General features: G+C 41.6%; 1 protein-coding gene across 8 annotated transcripts in view; it reads right to left on the bottom strand.

The window, feature by feature from the left end:
- Nucleotides 1-24,934, bottom strand: part of Mcph1 (microcephalin 1) — a 186,215-nt gene that overhangs the window by 123,110 nt on the left and 38,171 nt on the right. For all 8 annotated transcript variants that reach the window (XM_063234982.1, XM_013143416.3, XM_063234986.1 and 5 more), the window contains one exon: nt 11,950-12,056. In XM_063234982.1, coding sequence (XP_063091052.1) covers nt 11,950-12,056 — 107 coding nt within the window. The remainder of the gene's footprint in view (nt 1-11,949; nt 12,057-24,934) is intronic.

A 24,934-nucleotide genomic window follows, 5' to 3' on the forward strand; every position in this document is an offset into this window, starting at 1 on the left:
GCACAGTGATAAATAGGCACTTAAAAACTGAGTATTCCTAAAATTGCAAAAAATTAAGGAAACTGAGCTCCCAGCTTAATAAAAGCAGCTGTGTCTTCTGTGAGGCACTAAAGCACGAAGATGCACATTTTTATTCTATTCATAGGATATTCTTCCAAAAGCTATCCAGATTTGCTGGCTGAGTAAGAGTGTTCCTTGTGTTTACCAATCCACGACCTTGTCTTAAATCAGGTGTTCAAAAGTTCTTAACTTGTACCAAATACTAAATAGCTGTGCACCTAAAGGTGCTTGAAATTTCCCAGACATTTAGAAAATAACAAATATTTGTTCCTTTACATTCTTAAAAAGCAGGCACTAGGAATACTTGGGACCATTTGATGTGTTACCATTGATGAGTTGCACAGCAGAAATCCTCAAACCAAAGAAGCTGATCAGTCCCATCCCGTAACAGCCCACATGTGAGGGTCACTCCCACTAGCACACCTGGGCTCTAACCCTGTGCTCAGCATAGTCATGGTACATTATACTCCAGGACTATTTCATTGCAGCTAATGACCTTTTTCCTACAAGACTGTGTTCTTTAGTTCTCTTGCTTTAGAAAGTAAGATTATAAAAAAGTAAAGTTAATGACTGTTTACTGTAATTGTCTAAAACTTTGTTTTGCATACCATGACCAACTTTGTTGTCTGCCATGATTCTTATAATGAACTCTCAATCTTTTAGTCGTGATAACTATCAACAGTCAGTTAACAACAATAATCTATGGATTTGTTTAACTCTGGACCCTCCCAAAGTATTAAAAGCAGGATTTTTGGAACTCTCATTGAGAAACAGATGGGTGCCTAGGGCTGCTAAGCCAGGTCCAAGCAGAATAAAAATTAATTACTAGGCCTAAATAAGGCACTGAGGGAGAATGGTACATCACCTGGGAAAACTGTTAATCTTTAAGGTTCCATTCTCTAAAGGAAATCCGTTCTCTTCTTATGCTCCCTCTATCTCATAAAAGTTTAGCACACCGTGTCTTTGAAGATGGGAAGGAAACATTTGGAGATGGTGTCTTACCCTGTCTGACTGCTCCAGAATTCAGACACTATCACTTGGTACTGTTTCCAGTGCAATATAATTGTCTGCACAGATTCAGGCAGTACCTGTCTTCTTTTTATCAGGATGTAACTGAAAACAGGTGGGCCTGAAACACCCCGTGACAAGGAAGCTCTTCTGGAATGAGTGGACACCCAACACACTGCAGCTGGCTGTGCAGCCAGTGCTTTCCAAGTCCCCTTAAGAAAAAGCCCAGCCAGGCTCACCAGGTCCCCAGACTTACAGGTGAGCATGGAGGTCACCTGTGGCAGGCCCAAGAGCAGCAGGATATGTTGGGGCCCTCAGAGAAAGTAAATTTATCCAAATTTATAGTGCTGCAGGTGACATGTGATGGTAAGCTCTTGGGTGGATGAGCAATCTAAGATTCCCTAAGAGAACATCACACAGATCCAACTTAAGGCCTTCTGGGTAAATTATGTCTTGTCACACCTATGTAAATAAAGCCAGTGGGTCTGACCCCGTGCTATGCCTGTGAACAATCTTTCTCCGGGATTAACTTATCAACAGTGCAGCCCCTGGAAGACACGTGTCCCTGCAGGGTGCTGTGCTATATCCACAGTGCACCCCTCGCAACTGTCAAGACCCCAGCCCTGTGGTCATCATCCTCTGTACCCTAGAGATAACTGAAGGATTGGCTTGGTGGTGCCTTAAGATGACTGCATGCTCCCTCCAAGCCTGGGCCTCTCTGCACACTGGGCTGGAACCGATCACGTGACCCAGTCTCAGTGGAGTTCCCAGTTCTCCTCCCTACCTCACCACTGGGCCTGCAATTTCTCCTGCTTGACTTAGCTTCAGCAAGAACACACCCATCTGAGCCCTATCTCATGCTGAGCTGGACCCTTAACGTAAGCCTCACAGGGCTGCAGCCCCTATGGCTGCTGCAGAGCAAGGTGGCTGGCCGTGTGTCCTTTCACAGGACAGGGGACGCAGACTGCAGTCAGCTGGGGAGCCATTTAACACAGCAGGCTTCCTGCTGGCCCCAAGCAACATCATGCCCACCTCTGAGCATCCTGCATCACCACCCTACTCCGCCACACTCTGAAGGCAGGCAGGGCCTCCTCCACCTTGTACCACTCCTGGTGGTGTGGTCACCCACCTGGTAACTGAATGAGTTTTGGCCCAGACAGGACACTGTAGCCAGTAAAGCCTCAAGCAGAACCAAGGAGCTCCATCTTCCCCACCCCTAGGAATTTACTTCTGGCACCAAATCAGTGCCAATGGGCTACCTGTGCATCACTAATGCCCCTTAGGTTCCACCCCAAACCTAGGCTACTTATTTGCCTCCACTCCACGTGTTCCACGGAGAGATCGCCGACTCCGGGGGAGATGCTGCACGCCAGGGTCGGGGGGCGGGGGGTGTCTCTCCCCGCATTCTTAAAATAAAGGTCATTTATATTTTATACTTATCTTTTCAGCCGCCTGCCATCCTCCACAGTTTTATCAGTAACAAGGGCTGAGAAGAGTGAGTGACTGCCAGAGTACAATTTCAAAGTTCACAATAACTTTGGTCATTTTTGAGTAAAAACTGATGAAAACATGAGGAAATCCTTCATGAGAACAGAGCCATGCAGTCCCTGAGAAGGAATGCCATCAGACAGTGAAATGTCAGTGATGAGACAGACAGTGCCATAGCCAAGCATAAAGAGGGCAGGAGGGACACAGCAAACTGCCACTGCTGCACTAAGGCTCCACAACTCTACAGTGAACAACTGTGACCCCATCAAACTCTTGCTATCATGAGAGGCAGTACAGTTCACAGTCAAAGGGAAGGAAACTCCAGGCCCAAAGTGGGGATGTGGCCAGGAATGGCAACCCAGACCAGCAACAGAGCCTGAAGTCTGGTGGATGGGGTGGGTCCCAACTGCCCTCAAACAGGGTGAACAAATATGCAAGAAGCCCTTAGAAAGGGCCAGGGATCTAGCTCAGTGGCATAACTGTCTGCCTGGCAAGTGCAAGGTCATGAGTTCAATCCCTGGTACCAAACAAGAAAAAAAAAAGAAGCCTTTAGGAGATCAACATTGTAAAAGTCACCGCAAGGCAGCAAAGAAAGACATTCAGGGAGAACTAGTGCACAACTGGAGGTGAGGCACAGAGATAGAACAATAAACTCTTGCAAGGGCCTGGGTAGGAAAACAAAGGACCAGCACCTGGCCCAGGGCAGGGAAGACAGACGGGAGATAAAGCAGTGGGCGGCTTGGCTTCTGCCCTGAGGAATACGGGAAGGAGGCAAGTGAGAGGGAGGAAGTGAATAAGGAGAGAATGAGCTCAAACATCTGGGAGAAAGATAAAAGCCGGAGCTCTCAACACATGCTGCTTCTAGAACTGCTTACCCTTTATAGAGCCTGAGGATTACACAATTAGCTGGGCACAGCTTTTATTTCTACTCAAGGAGAAAGTGAAAGGCTCTTGCCCTAGAATAAGTTACTGTACACTTATGGCGGTGGTCTAACGTGGTGGAAGGCCAAAGCAGTAACACCTACCACTTCCTGCTTCTTCCTCAGCCTTAATTGCAACGCCCCTTCCTGTTTGTGCATGAAGAAAACTCCAATCAGCTCCTCATGCATCATCAGTGCCTGCCCTAAGCGCCACCCCCACTCAGAGGTCACATACACCCCACACCCCATATTCCTGTGGAAGGAGACAGCACAGCCACCATGGGTTGTGTGTGCTCCTTCCTCCGTCCTCATCTTAACAAACCTGTTCTTTTTGTACTTTTGCTTCTCTGTTGTGCCGAAAACTCTTTCAGAAAGGAGGTTGAATCTGGGTTTAAAGGGGATGATCGCTCTCTGGGTGTGTGGCACACACCTATACAATCTCAGCTACAGTTTGTGGGACACCGAGCCAGGAAGATCTCAATTTTGAGGCCGCCTGATAACTTAATACGACCCTATCTCAAAATAAAATAATAATTTTTAAAAGGTCTGGAAATGTAGCTCACTCTTAAAACACTTTTCTACTAAAACATTTTAAAAATTAAAAATTGTGGGCCACAGATTTAGCTTAGTGGCATAAGTACCCGTCTGGCAAGTGCGAGGTCGCGAGTTTGATCCCTGGTACCCCCTCCAAAATTAAAAATTGATTAAAAGCTGCAATACTTACATGAAGGAGTCTCAGTTGTGAAGAGATCTAGAGAAAGGCAGACGAGCCCCTCTGCAGTGGTGAAATTTTACAAGAAAACAGGGAGGCTTCCTAATTCTTTACATAGCTTATAGACACCTTCTCTTCACACAGGTTTTCTCCTGGCATTTGGGACAACACAGGCTGAGAACCCCGTACATTCCCAACCAGGCTAGGGGCAGGGAGCTATGGACCTGCTAACCATGGAGCCAAGGGAAGGGGATGCTCCGATGTAGCCTGCAGACCCAGGGTTTTGTGTGCATTCATCAAAGGCAGGAAGCAAAAGCATGAAGGGTATATCCCAACATTTTAGTTAAAAGTATAAGAATCTCAGAAATGAAAAAGGCACATAAAACTCTATTATGTGGGCAGGTGCAACACTCACTGAGAGGGCTATGTTGTCAACATGTGACTATCACACTGAACATGCCCACTTTTATTCTGGGCACTTCTTCCACACTTCCAGGTATCCATTACAAAATGCCGCTACCGACAGTGGAAAAACAACTCTTTCATGTTCCTATCATGGTTGTCTGGTGGAAAAACAGCAGGCAGGGCCCGATTCCAGACAGTCCGGAAAGTGCCGGACCATGAAGTCACGGCACCCACAGGGTCCGCAAAGCCACCTGAGTGGGGTAGCCACGACTGGGAGCAAAGCGCTCTTGGGAACTTGTAGATGAAGGGACGAGGGAGGAAGACTGTGACATTTGGGAAATTCCACCAGTGGTTTTGCTCAGTAAGATCAAAGGTAGGACAAGTTAAACAAATGTATTGTTTTATTAGTGATAAAAGGAACATTTTAAAAGAAAACATTCTTTGAAATCTTATGGGATTAGGCATCAGTTTTTAGGTAAACAATAAAACTACTTTTCCTTAAAAATATAAAACAGAATCCACATTTTCACAAATATTATTGATCTTGTTCACTGCTGATAGATGTCAACTAGACATATGAGAACTATCAGAATAAGTTATCGTAAGTGAATATACAGAAAATAAAAAAAAGAATACAATAAACGTGATAAGAGCGCTCAAGCCACCTCGTGAGGATGTCCCATGTCCAGCCTGGCAGCCGCACCACCTGTCACATCATCCGACAACTTTGGGGGGGCGGTGCCTGTGCCCAGTTCTGTGACTCCCGCGTGCTCTTCCCAGTGTCCACATCGTCTTCAATCTGATTAGTGCAGTGCTCTAAAGCTAGCTGGACCCAGACTGCTGGGTACAGATTCTTTAACTTCTCCCATCAACAGTTTCATAACTTCATCATCCTTGCTTGAGTTAAGTGTTTTTATGTGGAAAATTCCAGAGACTCCTATTATTCAGACTACTTTTCCCAAAAAATACAGCAATTTTTCTACATGTCTTCAAATTCTCCAATAATAGTGATCAGTATAGTATCAGTAGCAGTGCTGAAGTTTGTTGTACTGAAGATTTAAGGAATTAAAACATAAAATATATACCCAAATAATTGTCTTTAATGTCTAAGCTGTTAAAAAGAATAAGCAGCCTCACTAAGAGGCTTCACCCAGCAAACTGAGCATCTAGGACTCAAACCCTTCCCCTGCTCTGAAGCTGGGGCTTGAGGGAGACCAGTAGAGATGCTGCGGCCAGGAGGAGCCCTGGGTCAGCCTGTCCTCCACTCAGCAGACAGAGCAGGCTTGTGGACAGCTTCATAGGCTACACCTGGGACAGCCACCCCTTCTTCCTCCAGTGTAGCCAGTGATGAGTTACAACCCACAGAGTGGAGAAGACCCAGGAGATGCTGCAGGGTGGCACAGGAAGAAGGGCTGCAGTACATGGAAGAGGTGGGAGCAAAGCCTGTTCACTGCTGTCGCCCTCCACCCCCACAGGAAGGGTGGGCTAGGGCATGGCGCCTGTGCTTCAGATTCCGAGGTGTGTGCTTCAAGAGTCTTGCTTGGATGCAGGGCAAAAACAGCACCAACTAGACTGCTGCATGCCCCCAACTCAGAAAGGCACGAGGGGCAGCGAGGTCCTGGGAGCTTCTGACTAGCAGCGCTGTTCTGGGGACAGTGATTTCCACCTGCAAACCCCTGAGGCTTGTGCCTCAAAGTCCACCCCATGCTGCTTCTGACTCGGAGTTTCCTATCTGTGCCTCCTTGCTGTTAAAATTCATCTGAGGAAGTGGAACAAATTAGTAAAAAAAAAAAAAAAAAAAAAAAAAAAAAAGACTAAAGACAGAAAAGAAAAACAGATACAACTCTACAAAGAGAATCAGATTATAAGAGCAAATATATGTAAAAATGAAAAGAAGGTAATTCTGCTGAGAAATATAAAGGCTTCAAAAGCATAACGTATTTGAAATTGAAAAGCACTGACAATGAAGATAAAGTAAGTGCTTCGTACCTACCTGCTCCGATCTGACAGTCCCTGAACTTGATATTATTTTCTTACATGGAGACACCACTGATATATGAACTGAATCTTTACTCATATCCAAAAGTCATAAGAGCAATGCCAAAAATCTATTTGAAAGCACTCATATTTTATTTTTTTTAGCAAACTATACTAATGCTTCATTGATTTTAAATTACAGTTTTAATCTGTCACTATTCTATTTAAGTCTTTCCTTTTGAATAATCCTGATTTTATTCCTCTTTTAAAAAAACAAAATCATCTTGTATTAACAGCTAATAATTTATATTCCTAAGTATTTAGAAAGCAATAAATTTTAAAAGGAGTAAAGCGTTAGACTTCAGCAGAGTCATAAAAGCCTTACTACTGGGAAGAATTTGTGTTTCTCCAAAGAATCTAAAACCTGCTTGGGAAACTACCCTCCCACACACACTTGAAGTGAGGTCTGCTCCTCTGGACAGACGGACACAGCCATGCATTTCTGGTTATGTCTGCAACAGCATGTCTGAGACACACACATGAAGCAATGGTCCCTAGTGAGAACAGGCCCCTGATGTCAGTGGAAACATGTTGTAAGATTTGCAGCCCTCCTGCCCTCGGGCCTCCCGCTCCTTCCTCTTCTGTTCCCTCCTTTGGCTTTGACCTCTGGCTGCAGTGAACCGAGGATTCGTCCAGCATTTCTTCCCAGGGCTATCTGCAGTGACACAGTGTATTTCCAGAAAACTCCCAGGAAGACTTCCTTTCACATAGTGTTGGACAGAAGTGAGTCATATTTGCAAATCAGAGAACAGAATGACCATGATTAGCTTCGATGAGCCGCCTGGAGACACAGAGGGCCCTGGGGAGGGGGTGGCACTGACACTCGAGCCAGGGCCGCTAGCTACGCAATTGCACTGAGGGAGGCAGGACTGCACATCAGGTACCTACCACAGTCCCTCTACACCCAAGGGGTCTTTACGGTGATTTTGTTAAACATAAGGATTCAGGTCAGCTAATTGAGCACGTTATTATTTTTGCTTCAGTTTCTGCATATCTCACAACTGTCTAAGGCAATTACCACGGATTACTACCATTTACCTAACTCCTCCCAGTGGGTTCTTCTATGCTAGTCTGTGATGCTCACAACTGTGAGCCTTTAAGTTGGGCCTGCACCCTCTCCTTTGCCTCCTGGCAGATGTTCAGCACATCTCTGCACACAGCTCCTGGGTCAGCACTTGGAAGGCCCCTCCAAGCCAGAAGAGCATCAGGTGACCCTGGCCTCCAGCTTTTTATGGGCCCAAAATGACCACTGAGGGCACAAGAGAACTGCACCAACTGGCCCTCACTTCCGCCAGCCTGAGCAGAAGCAAACATGAGGACTTCTGAACCACGCACCTCAACACACATGTACTTCAAAGCCATCCAGCGCGGAAGAGGAAAGCACATTAAAGAACAGGTGGAGTGCTTCAGAGATTCCATTTCATCTTTGTTATCGAAACACTTTCTCTATACACAATAAGAATAAAAAATAACATGCTAGTGGGAACTGTAAACAACTCTGGGCCACCAAGACACAGCCGGCTTTTAAATGGTCTCATGGCCACATCTGTGACAGTGAACATAACACCGAGTCCACTGCCAGCAGTATCTTATCACAGAAGCTGCAGATCACTGGGCACCTGTGCTAGGAATCACGCATACCTTTGGGTTCTGTCACCCCAACTGGGAAGTGACCGGCACTCAGAGAATTCACCCTCCAGACAGGCCCTATCTCACTGTGCACAGCAGGCATGAACAATGGAAAATTATTTACATGGACATTTTAAAAGTGTGTCATCCTGTGGAAGTGTTACAATTCTCCTAAATGTTTAATAACAAAATATTCATGCTGAATTTTCAAGACAAATAAATATCACCTGTCATTTTGATGAGTCACTTGAAAGTTAAATTTAAAAGCAAAACCACTCTCAAAAGTCTATGCTTCCAGCCAAGTACACTATCTAATGGCAAACAGCCAAGACCCTAGAATTACTGCAAATTGGGAAACTGCATCATAAAGTATTCCTGCCTCTATCACTGCAGTGAAACACTCATTCTGAGCCATGCTTCTTAGAGTGGAGAAAGGGCCGGTGCCCAGGAGTCAGTCCTTCAACACCATGCAGGTCAGTCAGCCTTGGGCCAGAGTCCAGGACCTTCCCAGAGGCCTCGTCCCCAGCCCTTTCCTTTCTTTCCTTTCCTTTTAATTTTGAGACAGAGTCTTGCTAAGCTGCTAAAATGCCCAGACTGGGCTCAAATTTCCAGAGTGCTGAGATTTCAGATGAGCACACCATGCCCGCCAGAGGATGCAGTCGTAACTGATGCAATCATCTCTTAAGGTGAGAAACATCCACAAACAAAAGAAGTACATTATGATGATTAAACATTACTGAATAATAGTTATGAGTAACAGAAATGATTTAAACATTTTCACTCAAAAATTAAAGAGGAGATTATTGCACCCCATATTTGCTTAGAAAGTACTATGTGTGCTACCATATTATGCAGAGTTTTAACAGACAGGACATAGGCTATGTCCTTAGGGTTCACATTTTAGAAAAAATGTAGCAAGCAATTATCAAAACACATGTGAGCTATTATTCATTTGTTTCCTAGCATATTTAAGAAACTTTTACGTATGTAAGCATTCTAGCTAATGTGAAGTTCTTTTTATTTTTTTAACTACTGTCAAAATAAGTGCACTGCTCTTGGTCCTCCGATCCTCCCCAGGCCTCCAAGCTTATGAAAGCCATCTGTAAACATTGCTGTGCTCTGACCCACAGCCTGCCCTCTCTCTCAGAACAGTCAGGATTGGCACACATGGTTCAAAATGAGATTTTTATAAAAGCCACTTAGGAAAAGCTATCCAGACTCAGTTTAAAAATTTTGCTGAAGGTAATAATTTTTTAAACAGGAACAACAACCCTAGAAGCAGTAGAATAAAGAAAAAACCTTGGAGAAAAACTCACGTACTTTTGGCAAAATACTAGCATTAAACCTGGTCTCTGTTTGACAACATGCAACAAGATGTCACTGCGTCTTACATTTCACCCCCTGAAAAGGTAGACATATTGTAAGCTCAGAGGATTGAAGTACTAGAGTTGCTTAACTCTACTGTCAAAATCAGAAAGGCTCAACAAATTTGTAAGTGTTCAAAATAAATCTAAAATTGGCCCGGTAGTGCATGCCTGCAATCCCAGCACTTGGGAGGCTGAGACAGGAGGATCACTAAGAGTTTGAGGCAGCCTGGGCTACACAGTGAGTTCAAGACAGCCTGAACTTCATAGTAAGACACTGTCTCAAAAAATCAAAAATATAAAATAAAGCAAGTCTTAAAAAGACTGCTTTCCCTACTAATGTGTACATGGCTTTTCCCATTAAAAGTGAATGCCAAACCAAAAACCTTCTAGTGGACATTGCAACTCCAAGATTCTTATTTTTTACCGAATCAATTGGTTTTGCACTTTAAAAGAAACTGAATCAACTGATATTTGTTTAGTGTGTCTTTTGCAAACTATGACTAGGAAGTTCATTTTAAAAATCCTTCCTCTTGGTCTTTCATCATTCTTTCAGAAGGCTCTACATGAAAATTCTATTTATAGCTGGGTGCAGCAGCACATTCCTTAATCCCAGCGTTCAGGAGGCGGAGGCAGTAGGATCACTAAGAAATTAGAGGCCAGGCCGGGCAGCAGTGTGAGACTCTGTCTCAAAAAGAAAAAATTCTATTTATAAAAATCTTCTTTTAAAAAAAAGGGCCATTAAAATGTACTCATTATTTTTGGTGAAGGAAGACTAGGCAGTTTGGAACAGCCTTCTCACTGTGATCAGTTAGAAAGGCGAGACAAGATGCAGGTGAACAGGCACCGGCTACATAGGACATTGCCTGCAGCAGTGAGGTCAGGCAGAGCCCTCAGCGGGGAAACAGCCTCTGAGGCTCATGCTCCCTGGGTACAGTTTGCATCATGAAGACAGAAGCCCAATCTTAAGTCATCTTGATGCTTAGCAGGAAGACAAACCAAAAATAGCCAGGTATATAGGCACAGAACACACAATTGAAAACTAAGAGAAACAACAGATAATAAAAACAGAAACAAATAGAAGCCAGAAAATGAACTTAACAATTATAAATTTTAACTAAACTGCTTCACATAAGATTGATAATTTTGTTACAAGTACCCAAAGTGATAAATTCAAATAGAATTATATAGGCTGAAAAGTATAATAAAGATGTTAAAAACTAGACATGCATATTTTGCATCAGAATAGACTAACAAAAAGTGAAAGATGAAAAGTACAAAAACACAATTTAAAAACACTCAGACAGAAATGAGAGCTACAAGAGATCAAGACACAGAAAATCATGAAGCACCCTTCATGCATCAGCTGCACAGGACAGCACACGGGGCTGCATTCCCAGCAGTGGAGACACTGGGAAACAGGCAGTCAAAACAGCCGCTGAGACTTTTTCATAACAGATCAAAGACAGGAAGGCTGCAACCAGAAGATGGTGAAGAACAAACACACTGGATGGTTGGGGGGAGGCACATGACAACAACCGTGGTGAAGGTGCAGAACTGCCAAGAGACCCACTGAGCACAGGTGTGCTGAGCAGCACCTCTTTGGGCAAGGCCTGGTGACTGGTGTGGACTCCAAGCCACTACTCCCCAGCAGAGCTGCTGGGTCCAGGCTCTCTTGGTCCTGAGACCTGCCCATCTTTCACACCTCTGCCTTCATGGTGCACAGAACTCAGGATGAATACTGTCACCCTGCTTTCCCTGCAGGGCTGCCAAAGTAGGACACTAGAGACACGTGCTACTTGAAGTTTACGAAGAAAGGAAAAAGGACCATCAGAGCCAGGCAAGTGATGCACAACATAATCCCACACTCGGGAAGGCTGAGACAGGAGAATCCCAAGTTTGAGCCCAATCTCAAGTTTGAGCCCAATCTAACAATTCAGCAATTGTCCAGTCTCAAAACAATTTAAACGAGGGCCGGAGAGTTGCCTTAGCATGACTGTGTTAGAAATCATGCCCATGTTAGAAATCAAAGATTTACTAGTTTGTACTTCTATCTAGCAAATACTCATTCAGCTCTGAAAGGCAACAAATGCTGTGGAGAGGTGTGGACGTTTTTACAAGGCAGAGATGCGCAGGCAATGTGAGGGCACAATGCCAACTCCGCCCCGAGTGCACCAACACTCTCAGCTTTACAGACTTTTCTAACACTCACTTGTGTTTTTAAAATAAACACAACACAGTGGTTCACACTAGTCTGCTTCATTAACCCATGGAGAACATTTCTTGTTGCAGCATTTGAAAATCTGAAATACTTTTACACACTGACCTGGTTTTTCCCATTCTTTCTGGACTCCTCATGATGTCTGCTGAGGTCCTGGGCGCCCTCCCATGAGCTGTCTGAAACGTCATGCCTCGTTGGTTCATTTCTAAAATCTAAAACCCAAATGGACTGAAGGTTAGCTAAAGCTCAGACGGCCTGACTGCTAATACAAGTTATACAAAACAAGATTTTTAAATTACACTTGTGTATACAAATAGTTAATGGGAATCTAGAGGCTCTTTAAGTAAATAGTGCTTATGTCTGGTGCTTTCAGATCTGTTTAGAATGTTTGGTTTAATCCACGAAATGTCCTAAGTTATTTATTTAACCCAATGGTCAGACACTGTTTTGCCTATTTGGTCACCATTTTAATAATATCACATTAGTCCACTTGATACTGCAAGAACATGCAGCCCCATTCCTCTAGCATCATTCAGCTTCCAATGCTTAGATCTTACGGTAGCAACCAACTTCTCACAGAGGCAATGCTGCATCACAGGTAGCAAGGACTTCAGCCTTGGGGCTTGTGTTTCTGCAGGAAATCATTTCCAGCACAAAGCTTTGGACATACCTACAATGATTACTGATTATGTTCCCCACACTTGCACCTCAAATCTGGAAAGTATGATGCAACCAAACACAACTAAGATTTAGAGGAAATTGCTGTTTTCAAAACCAGAGTTCTAGCTAAGTGAGAAAAATGCAGAACCACCATGGTTAAGTACTTTCCTGAATTCAAGCTGGTTATCTGCCAACTGGGTCCCACGAACATTTCAAGGTTGGGTTCTGGGCCACGAACCAACATTCTTTGCTTATAAATCTCCAAACTGGATTCCTCTGGACACTTACCACAAACTGCCACCCCACCTCCTCTGGTCTCTGGTGAGTGACACTGTCCAAGCCCTGCCTCAGGCAGGCTGACATCCTGACCACTATGACCTCCACCAGCCCAACATAGGCCACTGACAGAGCAGGTGTGCTAGGCGGCCATGCACAAGGATACTGTATGACTTACATCTTAGTATAACATCTAGCTAAACTCACCGCTCTGAAGGAAAGATCATCTGTCATTTGTGCAATACTTTCTACTACTTGCAATGATCTTTTTTTAAAATGTTCATAACTCCTAACACCCATGGTGGGAGATGAACAGACATTATTTTTAATCGTTAAGACCTAATATGAGATAGTCAACTTAGAATTCAACATAATACAGCATGGGGAGCCCCAAATAGAGCGAGATGAATTCTCTCATCCCAAGAAGAAACTAAGGTGAGAATAACCAATCAAACATACAGTGCTGGTGCTATTATTGGAACAGCTAAAGGATCAGCACTCCTGCTGCAGCAGGCAACTTGCCAAGCTGTCTGATATCCCGCCACTTCGACTCACTGGAGGCGCAGTCACACTGAGGTTGGGGGTCTGCCAGCCAGATAGTTGAGCTGGTGGGGAGCCTGCATTGACCTGTGGTGAGTGATGGGAGTGGAGCCATTCCACATGAAGGGGGGCTCTGGCAGACAACATTCGGGGACTGGGAAAGATGGGCAAATACAAGGGGCAGCAGTGACATCAGTCCACTGTTCCCTTCCTGAAAGGGATTGGTGGAGTGAGCATGGTCTGGGTCACGTGACCTGGCTGAGACCCAACAGGTTATCCGAAATCAATTCTCTGGCGTGGCAGCGCACACTAACGCAGTGAAGCCTCTGAAGTTTGACTGACTGGGAGTGAGGCAGTGCATAGTAATATACTGCTGGCCTCAGCAGCTTGACTGATCTTGAGGGAAGGAGCCAACATACGCTGCCCCTGTCTGCAACTCACTAGCACACTGCAGTGGGAAGGGTCACCTAGCCAGCGTGCTTCAGAAGAATTGTAACCTACAAAGAAAGAAACTGGGGCCTCCTGGAAGAAGCAAAAAGATGGAAGAGGAAGCAACAACAAAAAGTCCCCAGGTCCCAACCCTGAGAACAATGACCCAGGACAGGTAAATACAAAGGACAATGAGAACAGCAAACAAGCAATATCAGACATGGCACCAGTGGACATAAGCAGATATATACGGGACCTCATAGATGAGTTCAAAAGTGAAATATTTAGCCAAGTAAAGTAAGACATAAGAAGATTAATAAAAGAGATGCTAAGCACCTCTCAGGCAGACACAGACAGATGAAGGGAGGAACTCAAAGGAGAGAACCATTTCATGAAGAATATAAACAAAATATAGAATACATGAAGCAGATTCAAAGAGATTAACAGGAAATTAAAAACTCTATGGCAAGATGGCAAATCTGCTTGAAAGAAACTAAGGATAGCAAACTGAAGGACAGTTTTGCAATGTGGGATTATGAAAGGAAAATTTTTTTTAAAAATAACAAGGAAACAAGCAGTAACAATACAAAGGCTAGAAGATGACAAGAGGATCTACAACTTGAGAATAAAGAATGTGAATGAAGAAGCAGGGGTACAAACACAGGAAATACAAAGGTTAGTCACAGAAATAATTAAGGAAAACTTCCCAAACATAGAAAAAGGAAATGATACTTTGATGTATGAGGCATACAGAACTCCAGCCACCTACAACCAAAACAGAGCTATACCCAGGCATATAATAATCAAGATCCCAGAAATTCAAAATAAGAACAAAATATTAAAAGCTGTTAAGAGACAAGAAACAGATAACCTATAAAGGACGGCCCATCAGAATAACGGCAGACTTCTCGACACAAACCATTAAGTCAAGAAGAGCTTAGAGAGAAATATTCCAAGCCCTGAAAGAAAATAACCTGCATCCCAGACTGATATACCCTGCTAAACTGTCTCTAGAAATTAATGGAGAAACAAGATGCTTCCAAGACAAAGAGGCACTTGGGAAATTCTCAATCACCAATCCAACTCTACAGAGAATACTGCAGGGCATTCTAGACAGAGAGAAAAGTACTAGGATTCCAAGAACAGTGGCATAGAAGCCTCAATGAACAGAAAAGAAAACAAAATGAAGAAGTTAAGCAGACAACTGATAGCAAAAAAAAAAAAAAAAAAAAAAAAAAAGAGCATAACAGAAATGAGGCAGAGAAATTTGGTTATAATCTCTAATATAGATGGCCTTGATACACTAAATTAAAAAAAAAAGAACCACATGTGGAGTAGATCAGGAGGTAGGGTCCACCGAGATGCTATTTTTAGGAAATATAATTAACATGAAAAAAGAGTACATGGACTGAAAATCAAATATAAGAAAACAATGATCTATGTGACAGGAACTACAGAGAAATAGGGGCAACTAGACCAGTATATGTGGATAGGTTGGAAAGACAGGCTTTAATAGGTAAAGGAATAGGGCTGGGGATTTAGCTCAGCAGAATAAGTGCCTGCCTTCAAGCAGGCAGTCATGAGTTCAATCCCTGGCACCAAAAAAAAAAAAAAAAAAAAAGAAAAAAAAAAAAAAAGGTAAAGGCATACAACTAGAGACCAAGTCCAGGAGAGAGAAGGTTTGGATTGGAACCACTTAGGTAAATAGGTTGCCCCCTGACCACATTTATAACCAAGGGTTTTGGTCAGACCCCAAAATACACAGTGTACCCTAGGGAAGTAAAAGGAGAGGGAGAGTCTTAAAAAAGATGGCAGAAGATATTGTTAACAGTGTATCAGGATTTAAAACCTACATTACTTGCACCACTCTGCTTAGTTAGATGTTATTCCTTTTTTTTTTTGATAGATTTTATTTGGTCTCAGTTTGTCTACTTGCATTAGATTTGAGGGCACAGACAGCTATCTCCAAAACATCAGGATATGGCATAGTAATCATTTTTAATTTCCTATTATCTTAATCGGGAGCCCTGTATGACTTATACTGTTATATCATGATTGATGTTAGTTAAATCTGGTTTGTTTGACTGCTGTTTGGTATGGACAGATTTTATTCAAACCTGATATGATTGATAGTATCAAGTCTGAGAGTATAGGCAACTACACTGAAGACGACAAGACTCTACAATACACATTCTGGTTTGATAACTGCCTACTTTTGAAGTTTTATACTATATACAAAGTTCTGTTTTTATTAGTACTGTTATGTACTGATATACTCAATTATACTATATCAGTACATAACATAACTCTGATGATATAACCAATTCTATTGACGATAACAAGAGACAACACAGGAACTATGGTAGAATCCCTTGTACACCGGTCTTACATGTCTCTTTTTCATTTCATGTGTTTATAGGAATGTTTTGTTTTGTCTTGCTTTGTGTTGTTTCTCCCTCTAATATAGAAAGGATAAAAATACATGTTAAGACTCATGCATGTGTAGAATCTATAAAGTTTATGAGAACTGATCTCATGACACATAATACTTTGAAGAAAAAGAGACACTAAAGCACCCAGTGCTGATCCTGGAGTGTCATAATGTGACACCCAGCAATAGCATTATTCTTTGTTCAGAGTGATATTAGCCTTCTTTAGTTTAATCCCAACATAAATGAAGATATGGATAACTGCATGTGTGTTTAAGTGTATAAGATTTACAACCATATTTCTAAATTTTTGTTGGACAGTTGAACAGAACTGGTTGCAGTCTCACTGTCTGAATTCCCACTTTATATGTTCCACTTTTGTATCTTGAACAATCTTTTGTAAAAGGACAGTATGTAAACATTAGTGCTTACTGTTTATTTTTTCTCTGAATGTATGTATTATTGCTACTCATTTTCTGTTTTTAGTCTGTCTTTAAATAAAATTTTTTTAAAAAGACCTAAGATGAAAAGTAAGTACCTAATTAGAATTCATATTAATTATATACACTATGTATTTGCTTTTAAAAATACAAGTAGTTAAAGAAAGAGTGTATCAAACTAAAATAGCAAGATAAAAAAATTGGGCATAAATGTTCTCTTGTTACTGAATAAGTCTGAAGCTTGCTTTGTATTCAAAAATGAATTTATAGTTATCACTTACCTCAGTTCTTGCTACCAATAAAACAGGCTGAAAAGCATTCTATAGGAAAAAAAAAAAACCTCTAGGAAATGCATCACAGCCTTCTAAAACTTAAGAAGGACGGATATTGCCAAAGGTAGTTTTCAGGATTCCATAAAGCATAGGGTCACGAAATGATGGAAGTAAATAGTTTCTTTGTTATTTAAAACATTTTACACATTCCGCCAATGTGGTGACATTTTCCTTAAGGATGTTAGCAGGAAACCAAAAGCAGCTGAGAACGCAAGGTGGTTAAACAAGACTGGTAGGGAGCAGGCGGTCCTGTTCCCAACGTGTCACGTATGTCCGGCTCTGGGTGAGCTGATTTCTGCATGGGGATGGCCATTTCCCCACACCAGCCCCCTGGGGGTCGGGCCTCAACATGAGAAGGCAGAGCACAACTCAGTCCATCTGCATGGCTCTGTCAAAAGCACGAATCTGCACTACACTTTCACTCTAAATTCATTATACAAACGCCAGTTTTCCTTTTCATAAAATAATCAGATAGGTAGAGAGCAGTATCACTGCTCCGGAATTTTTATCTCTACATTATACTGCCTAAATTTTACCATTAGAAAAGTGGGTTAACAACATCTTCAAAATACAGTCACATCAAGGGATGTTAGACAATGGTTGCTATTCAGTTTTCAATATACATCAGTCAAATAACCTTCCAATCTTAAGAGAAAGAGATAAGATTATGAAAGAGTTCGGCACTGGAGAATGTCCAGTGAGAGCTGGGTGTGGTGGTGCATGCCTGTAATTCTTGCACTCAGGAGGCTGGGGGAGGAGGACTGCTATGAGTTCAAGGCCAGCCTGGATGACACAGTGAGTTTAAGGCCAGCCTGAACTACACAGTGAAACTCTTTAAAAAAAAAGAAAATGTGTAATGAAGCCACTCTGTAGGCAAAAGAAGGCAGCATGATGAAAAGAGAAGCTGAAGTCTGAGGAAAGGAAAGGAGGAGAGAAAACTTGGCCTGTATTAAAGATGTGCCTTGAGCCAGGGCCTAAGAAACAAATGCTTCTTGCACATTCTGGTTTCCGACCTCCAGGATGTGGGATCCATACCAGTGAGGCAAGTTCTAACAACCCACTGAAACAGATGATATTGCAGCAGTTAGGTGCCATGCCAAAGTCAAGGAATAAGACGGCTTCTGAAGCTGGTTTAAGAATCCAACATTTTAACATATAAAGGCATATAATAGTATCCTAGAGGGAAATATCTTTCAAACTCCAAAATTCGGAATGAACTGCTTAAGGACGCAGAATGCAGAATCTTAAGACTGTGGAAAGATCTTTGAAAGATACCTATTGAAGTCAGCAGTCAAAATAACAAACTTTCTTTGTTAACTTGGGGAAAAGGGAAAATCAAATGTTGCTCAACAGCTAATGTGCAAGTTTTTCCATTCTAATTATCATAGAAATAACTAAGTAAGGGTTTTCCATATACAGAATAGTTTTAACATTATACAATTTCCCACTGGGAGTTATCTGCATCCTTTGAATTGTTACACTTTTACATGGATTATTTTGATCATAGCATCCCCACTTTTCTCATCTCCTAATGGGAAAGAGTAGAGCTTCTCATTAATATTATGTCACTGTGTCTATTTCCACACACAGACACAGCAGATCACTCAAATGGGTGACCACGTGGACCAGCCAGCTAAGCCCTCAGCACCTTCCCTCCTTAGGCCCCTTCCTGTCCAGGCTGCCTGCCCACAGTGTGCAAAGCTGGCTTGTAGTGCCAGGAAATGGGATGGAGTCTTTGGAGGAGGGGTGAGACATGCTTCTGAATGTATTTGGGGCTGATGTTACTGCCAGGAAGTATAGTAACTGCTCAGTTTAAAGTCTTAAGGGACACACATGCATCTATGCTGCCGCCTTAATTTACACTCATCCTTGAATGAGTACCAGGATATGCACAAGGCTGTGTATCACCCAATATTAAAGTGTCTGTGACAGCCTAAGCAGTTGTTAAAAAGCTCATACAGAACATTTTTAACTGATTCCTCACACTGCTTTCAATGAGACACCAAAATAGCTGCAACCCCAGATACAAATCAATCCAAAAGTAATTACTCTAGGATTACAAATTATGAAAGTATGTTTTACAACTATGGCAGCGTTTTTGCCTGCATTCTCCACCAAGGTGCTAACCCAAGGAAACCCCTCAGTGAATCTGACTGTTGCCCCTCTAGGCAGACAGGGTAGTTTTCCTCCGGACCTCACTGTCCTTCAGCTTCGAGGCAGAGCCTCAGTCGTCTGAGTCAGCACAGGCAGCACTCCAGCACTTGACATTCGTCACACTGATCCAGCACCATGAAACTTGGTGATCAGCTCTGTGATGCATTTGGAGGCTATGGCAGGCTGTGATTCGACTGTGTGAGTTCATGCCCACCAAAACCCTCTGGGAGTGGTCAGCCAGTCAGTTAACATACACCATTCTCCAGAGAGAATTCTACAGCTCCGCCCAGCACTGCTTAGCTGCTAAAATGAGTGAGAAGAGCCGGGTATGGTGGTGCACACCTGTGATCCCAGTACTTGGGAGGCTGAGGCAGAAAGATTGTAGCAAGTTTGAGACCAGCAGGGCCATAAAGCAAACCCAAGGCCAACCTGAACTGCATAGGGAGGGCCTGTCCCAAAAAGATAAATTGGGTAACATCACTCGCTAACTGTCAGCACATCAGCATCTCACTGATTACATTCACAGCTGCGAGGACAGTCACTTACACTCAGGGACGTCCCGACCCAATATGAACAAGGCATGTAAATCTAGTATGGCAGAAATGAGTACTCCGGTGGCGACATCCAATGGCCATGTGATAAAATGTATGCTCAAAGTATCCCGTAGCCTGGGGCTAACATTAAATTGACAGAAACCTGCCCTACGAATATGGTCCACCTTCTATTAGAACTTTTCACATAATGTAAGGCAAGTAAACCAGGACTTCCGTATCTACCCACTCTGGGGACTGTTCCCTGTCTGCTTATTGACAAATGTCCAGTAAACTGTCTGTACCTGAAATGTGCCCCCATGAAGATCTAGCAGACAGCATAGGCAGAACAGTTATCTTCCACAGCCAATAGGTGGTGACAACTGTCTGGAAAAGAACCTAAGGGTTTATACTAGTTAGCTTTCTTATCACTGAGACATAATACCCCCAATCCACAAATGAGAAGTTTAATTTGAATTACAGATTCATGGGATTCAGCTCATGGTCAGCTGCCTTTAAGACAAATCATCAAGGCAGAACAACAAGGTAGGGCAGAGGTGCTAAGCTCATGGCAGCAAGGACACAGGAGGGGAATAACGGAGAGAAGGGACCAGGAACTAGACACAGTACATGAGGCTGTGCCTCGTTGACTCACTCCAACACAGCCAAGAGTACAGTTTTACAAATCCAATCAAGTTGATGGATCTCATGACTAACGGTCACATATTTAGACATGTCCACTCTGCTTAAAGAAGATAACACACATGAATAAAGTGCTGACATGTAAAATCCCATCACACAGCACTGCAGAAAATCTGCACCAATACATTCACAATAGGTCATAATTTGTGTCCTGCTGCTGGGCAGCTTGTAGCACCAGTGGCACACACACAACTGTCCCATTGGACGGCTTTTTATTAACTTGCAAAAAGGCCAAAAATCTGATTAGCTCTGTTCACACCACAAATGGTACCAGGCACTGGATGGGTCATGCATACACTGGTGGTTCAAGCTGTAATGCATTAAGCCAGTGAGAAAAGGGTGTGGGAAGGACCTGTTTCTACTGGTGGTCACATGGCTCCTGGAAAAGCCCCGCTTCCTCTTCATTAGTGAGAGGTACCTGGGCCCCCAGGCAAGCTCAAGATGTCAGCTGGTTTTATCTATGTGGCAGTTCAAAGCAAACTCAGTAGTTTAAGAGCTACAGTCAGCAGTGTCAGAACAGGAGAATTATTTCAATAAAATAATAAGCTCTATGTGTTGTCAAAACCTACACAACAAAAACAAAAAAAACTAAGGTCTCTATTCTCATGTGCATTTGCTGTGGACATTTTTCCAGAGCTCAAACTATTCAGCAGCATTCCAAGACTGATGCAAGAGCAAAGGGACTTTCATAAAATCCCCATCTGCAAAGTTGAAGAGCTTCCAATTGCAATGACTAGCCTACATACTCAAAGGCACCGAGAATCCAAGAGTTCTGTAAATATCTTCTAAGCAATGAACATGAGAACTCTCTGCTCATAAAATGCTACCAGGATGTGACATTTACTATGTGAAAAGGCATTTCTGGAGGTGAAATACATAAAATCTTACTATGAAAAATCTTATTATTCATCAGCCTTCATGATATTAACTTTGTTGACGGGAATAATCTGAGCCTCAATGAAGTGAAATGAAATTTTCCCTCACCTCCAAGAATTCTATTCTTGTCATTAGTAGATCTTCATTACAAAAAACTGACTGAATTTTGAGCTGCATCAATATGCTTTATGAAAGTACCCTACTTTGCTCTCATTGCTGAGTCAAAATACCTGATGCCCCAAATTTAGAGAAGAAAGGTTTATTTAGCTAATACTATGTGGAAGTTTCACTCCATAATCTGATGGCTCAATGGCACCGGGGCACATGGCATACGGCAACAGATAAGGTTGCAGAAGACAGCAAAAGTAGCAAGTGCAAAAGGGGTCAAAGGAGAAGCAAGCCTCTTTTCTTCCTTTATATTCTGTGCAGGCCACTTGCTGGAGGGTGGGTGCAGCACAAATTGCTAATCTCAGCACTAGACAATGAACGAATCATGAAACAACTCCAGAAGCTCTAAAAGAACTAAAATCACAAATAATCTCCCAGGTAAAAGAAATGATAAATGTAATGAAAGAAATGCTGAACACATTAAAAGATAGTTAAAAAATTACAGAAACAGTGCAAAAAATGGAAACCCTGAATGAATAGCATAAGAAACACACAGAATACATGAAGCAGATTCAAAGAGATATATACAGGAAATCAAAAATTCCATTGAAAGTTGGCAAAACCATCTCAATGAAAGTGAAGATAGAATTTCAGACCTTAAAGACAAGATTGCAGCTAGTGAACAGGAAAGGAAAGATCTTTTAAAAATAACAAGGAATCAGGAAATAACAATTCAACAGCTGCAAGATGATGTAAATAAAAACATCATCGGGTTGACAGGAATAAATGAAAAAGAAAGTGACAATACAAATGATATCAAGTGGCTATTTAGAGAAGTGATAGCTGAAAATTTTCCACACATAAGAATGGAAACTCACATACAGATCAGAGACACATACAGAACTCCAAATAGCCATAACCAAAATAAAACTACACCCAGACATATAATAATCAACATCTCAGAAATCCAACATAAGAACAGAATATTAAATGCTGCTAGTAAGAAGAGACAGATCATCTATAAAGGAAACCTATCAGAATCACAGCAGACTTTTCAGCACAACCAATGAAGTCAAGAAGACTATAGAGTGAAGTATTTCAGATCCTAAAGGCAAATGACTTCCAACCCAGATTGATGTACCCTGCAAAACTGTCCTTCAAAAATGGATGGAGAAATAAGATACTTCCACAACAAAAAACAGCTGAAGAACTTCATGACCACCAAAACAACCCTGCAAAGAATACAGAAAGATATTCTGGACATACATAGAAACAAACCACTAAGCAAGGCAGACAATTAAACAGACTAGAAAGGTAAAGCATCAACAGCAGAAAGATAACATGCCAAAAATAAACCAATATATATTAGTTATAACCATTCATGTAAATGGCCTCAATTCACCAATTAAAAGAAACAGGCAGAATGGATCAAAAAACAACATTCAACCATATGCTATACAAGAAACCCAGCTAACCCAAAAGGAAAGTCATAAACTGAAAGTCAAATGATAGAAAACAATCCTGCATGCAACGGGAATCAAAAAAAAAAAAAAAAAAAAAGCAGGGGTAGCTATTCTGTTTGCAGACAATGTGAACTTCAAATCAAGAATGACTAAAAAGAAGGTCACTACATACTAGTTAGGAGAAAACTTCAAAAGAGATAACATATATATGTTAATATAAATAAATATATATGATAAATATATATGAACCAAATTCGGGAGCACCCAGCTATACAAAGCAAATATTAACAGAAATGAAAAATCAAATAAGCAATAACACAATTATAACAGGAGACCATAACAGGTCATTGACACAAAGGGACAGATCAACCAGAGAGAAAATCAGCAAAGAAATAACAAAACTGAAACACACCTGTGAACAAATGGACTCAGTGGATGTATACAGTGTTCCATCTAACATCAGAATATACATTCTTCTCAGCAGCATCTCTAAAATAGACCATATACTAGCCTGCAGCACATGGCTAAGTAAATACAGAAGAAATGAAATTATCCCATGCATGCTATCAGATCATAGCACCATGAAACTAGAAATTAATGACACAAGAAACTGCAAAAATCCACAAACACATGGAAATTGAATAATATACTCCTGAGCAATCAATGAGTCACAGAGTAAATTAAAGGAGAAATTAAACAATATCTACAGGCAAATGAAAATACAAAGACAAATTACTGGAACCTGTGGGATACAATAAAAGCAGTCCTCAGAGGAAAATTTACTGCATTGAATTCCCCAATCAGGAAAACAGAATGCACACCAATAAACAACGTGATGCTACACCTCAAACATCTAGAAAAAGAAGAGCAAGAAAAGCCCAAAGCCAAAAGAAGGGAGAAAAGTATAAAGATCATAGCAGAAATCAATGCAATAGAGACTAGGAAAACAACAGAATGAACCAATGAATCAAAGAGTAGGGACTTAGAAAGAATAAATAAAACTGATAAGCCCCTAGACAACTTTATTTTAAAAAGGAAAAAAACCTCTCAATCTCATGCATTAAGAAAGAGTGAAATCACTACAAGACCCTGTGGAAATACAGAAGATCATCAATACCTATTTTAAAACCTCTACTCTCATAGGCTTGATAACACAGAAGAAATGGATACATTCCTACAAACATATGAATTACCAAAGTGGAGTCAAGAAGATGTAAAACTGCTGAATAGCCCAATTTCAATTAATGAAATTGAAAATGTAATTAAATCCCTACCAACAAAGAAAAGCCCAGGTCCAGATGGATTCACTGCAGAATTCTAGAAGAAACTCAAAGAAGACTTAATGCTGACACCCCTAAAACTCTTCAATGAAACTGAAAGGGAAGCAATTCTCCCTAACTCATTCCTGGAAGCAAGTATTACTCTAATACCAAAACCAGAGAAAGACTCAAACAAAAAAGAGAACTATAGGCCAATCTCCCTAATGAACACAGACACAAAAATTCTCCATAAAATATTGGCAAACAGAATTCAGCAAATCAAGAAGATTATACACCATGACCAAGTGAGATTCATCTCAGGCATGCAGAGATGGTTCAACATATGTAAATGAACAAATATAATCCACCATATCAACAGAGCCAAAAATAAGATGATGATCATTTCTACAGATGTAGAAAAAGCTTTTGACAAGGTCCAACACTCATCCATGATAAAAACCTTACAGGAAATTGGATTAGATGGTCTTTACCTCAATAAGGTAAAAGCCATCTATGACAAACCAACAGCCAGCCTCATATGAAATGGCCTTTATAGTAAAATCAGGAACAAGACAACAAGTCCATTATCATCACTCTAATTCAATATAGTGCAGGAAATGCTAGCCAGAGCAATTAGACAAGAGAGAGAAATAAAAGGAGTAAGGACAGAAAAAGAAGAAATTATCATTATTTGTAGATGATTATGATACTCTACATAGAAGATCCCCAAAACTCCATTGAAAGACTCCTATGTATTCCTAAATTCAGTAATGTGGCTGGTTACAAAGTCAACACTCAAAGATTAATAGTATTCCTATACACAAACATCACTGAGAGAGAAAAGAGGGAAGCCACACCCTTCATAATAGCATCCAAAAAAATGAAATACTTA

This window comes from Cavia porcellus, unplaced genomic scaffold (genome assembly GCF_034190915.1).
Source record: "Cavia porcellus strain 051 isolate PalLab524CR breed Dunkin Hartley unplaced genomic scaffold, mCavPor4.1 scaffold_24, whole genome shotgun sequence".
In the NCBI taxonomy this organism is placed as follows: domain Eukaryota; kingdom Metazoa; phylum Chordata; class Mammalia; order Rodentia; family Caviidae; genus Cavia; species Cavia porcellus.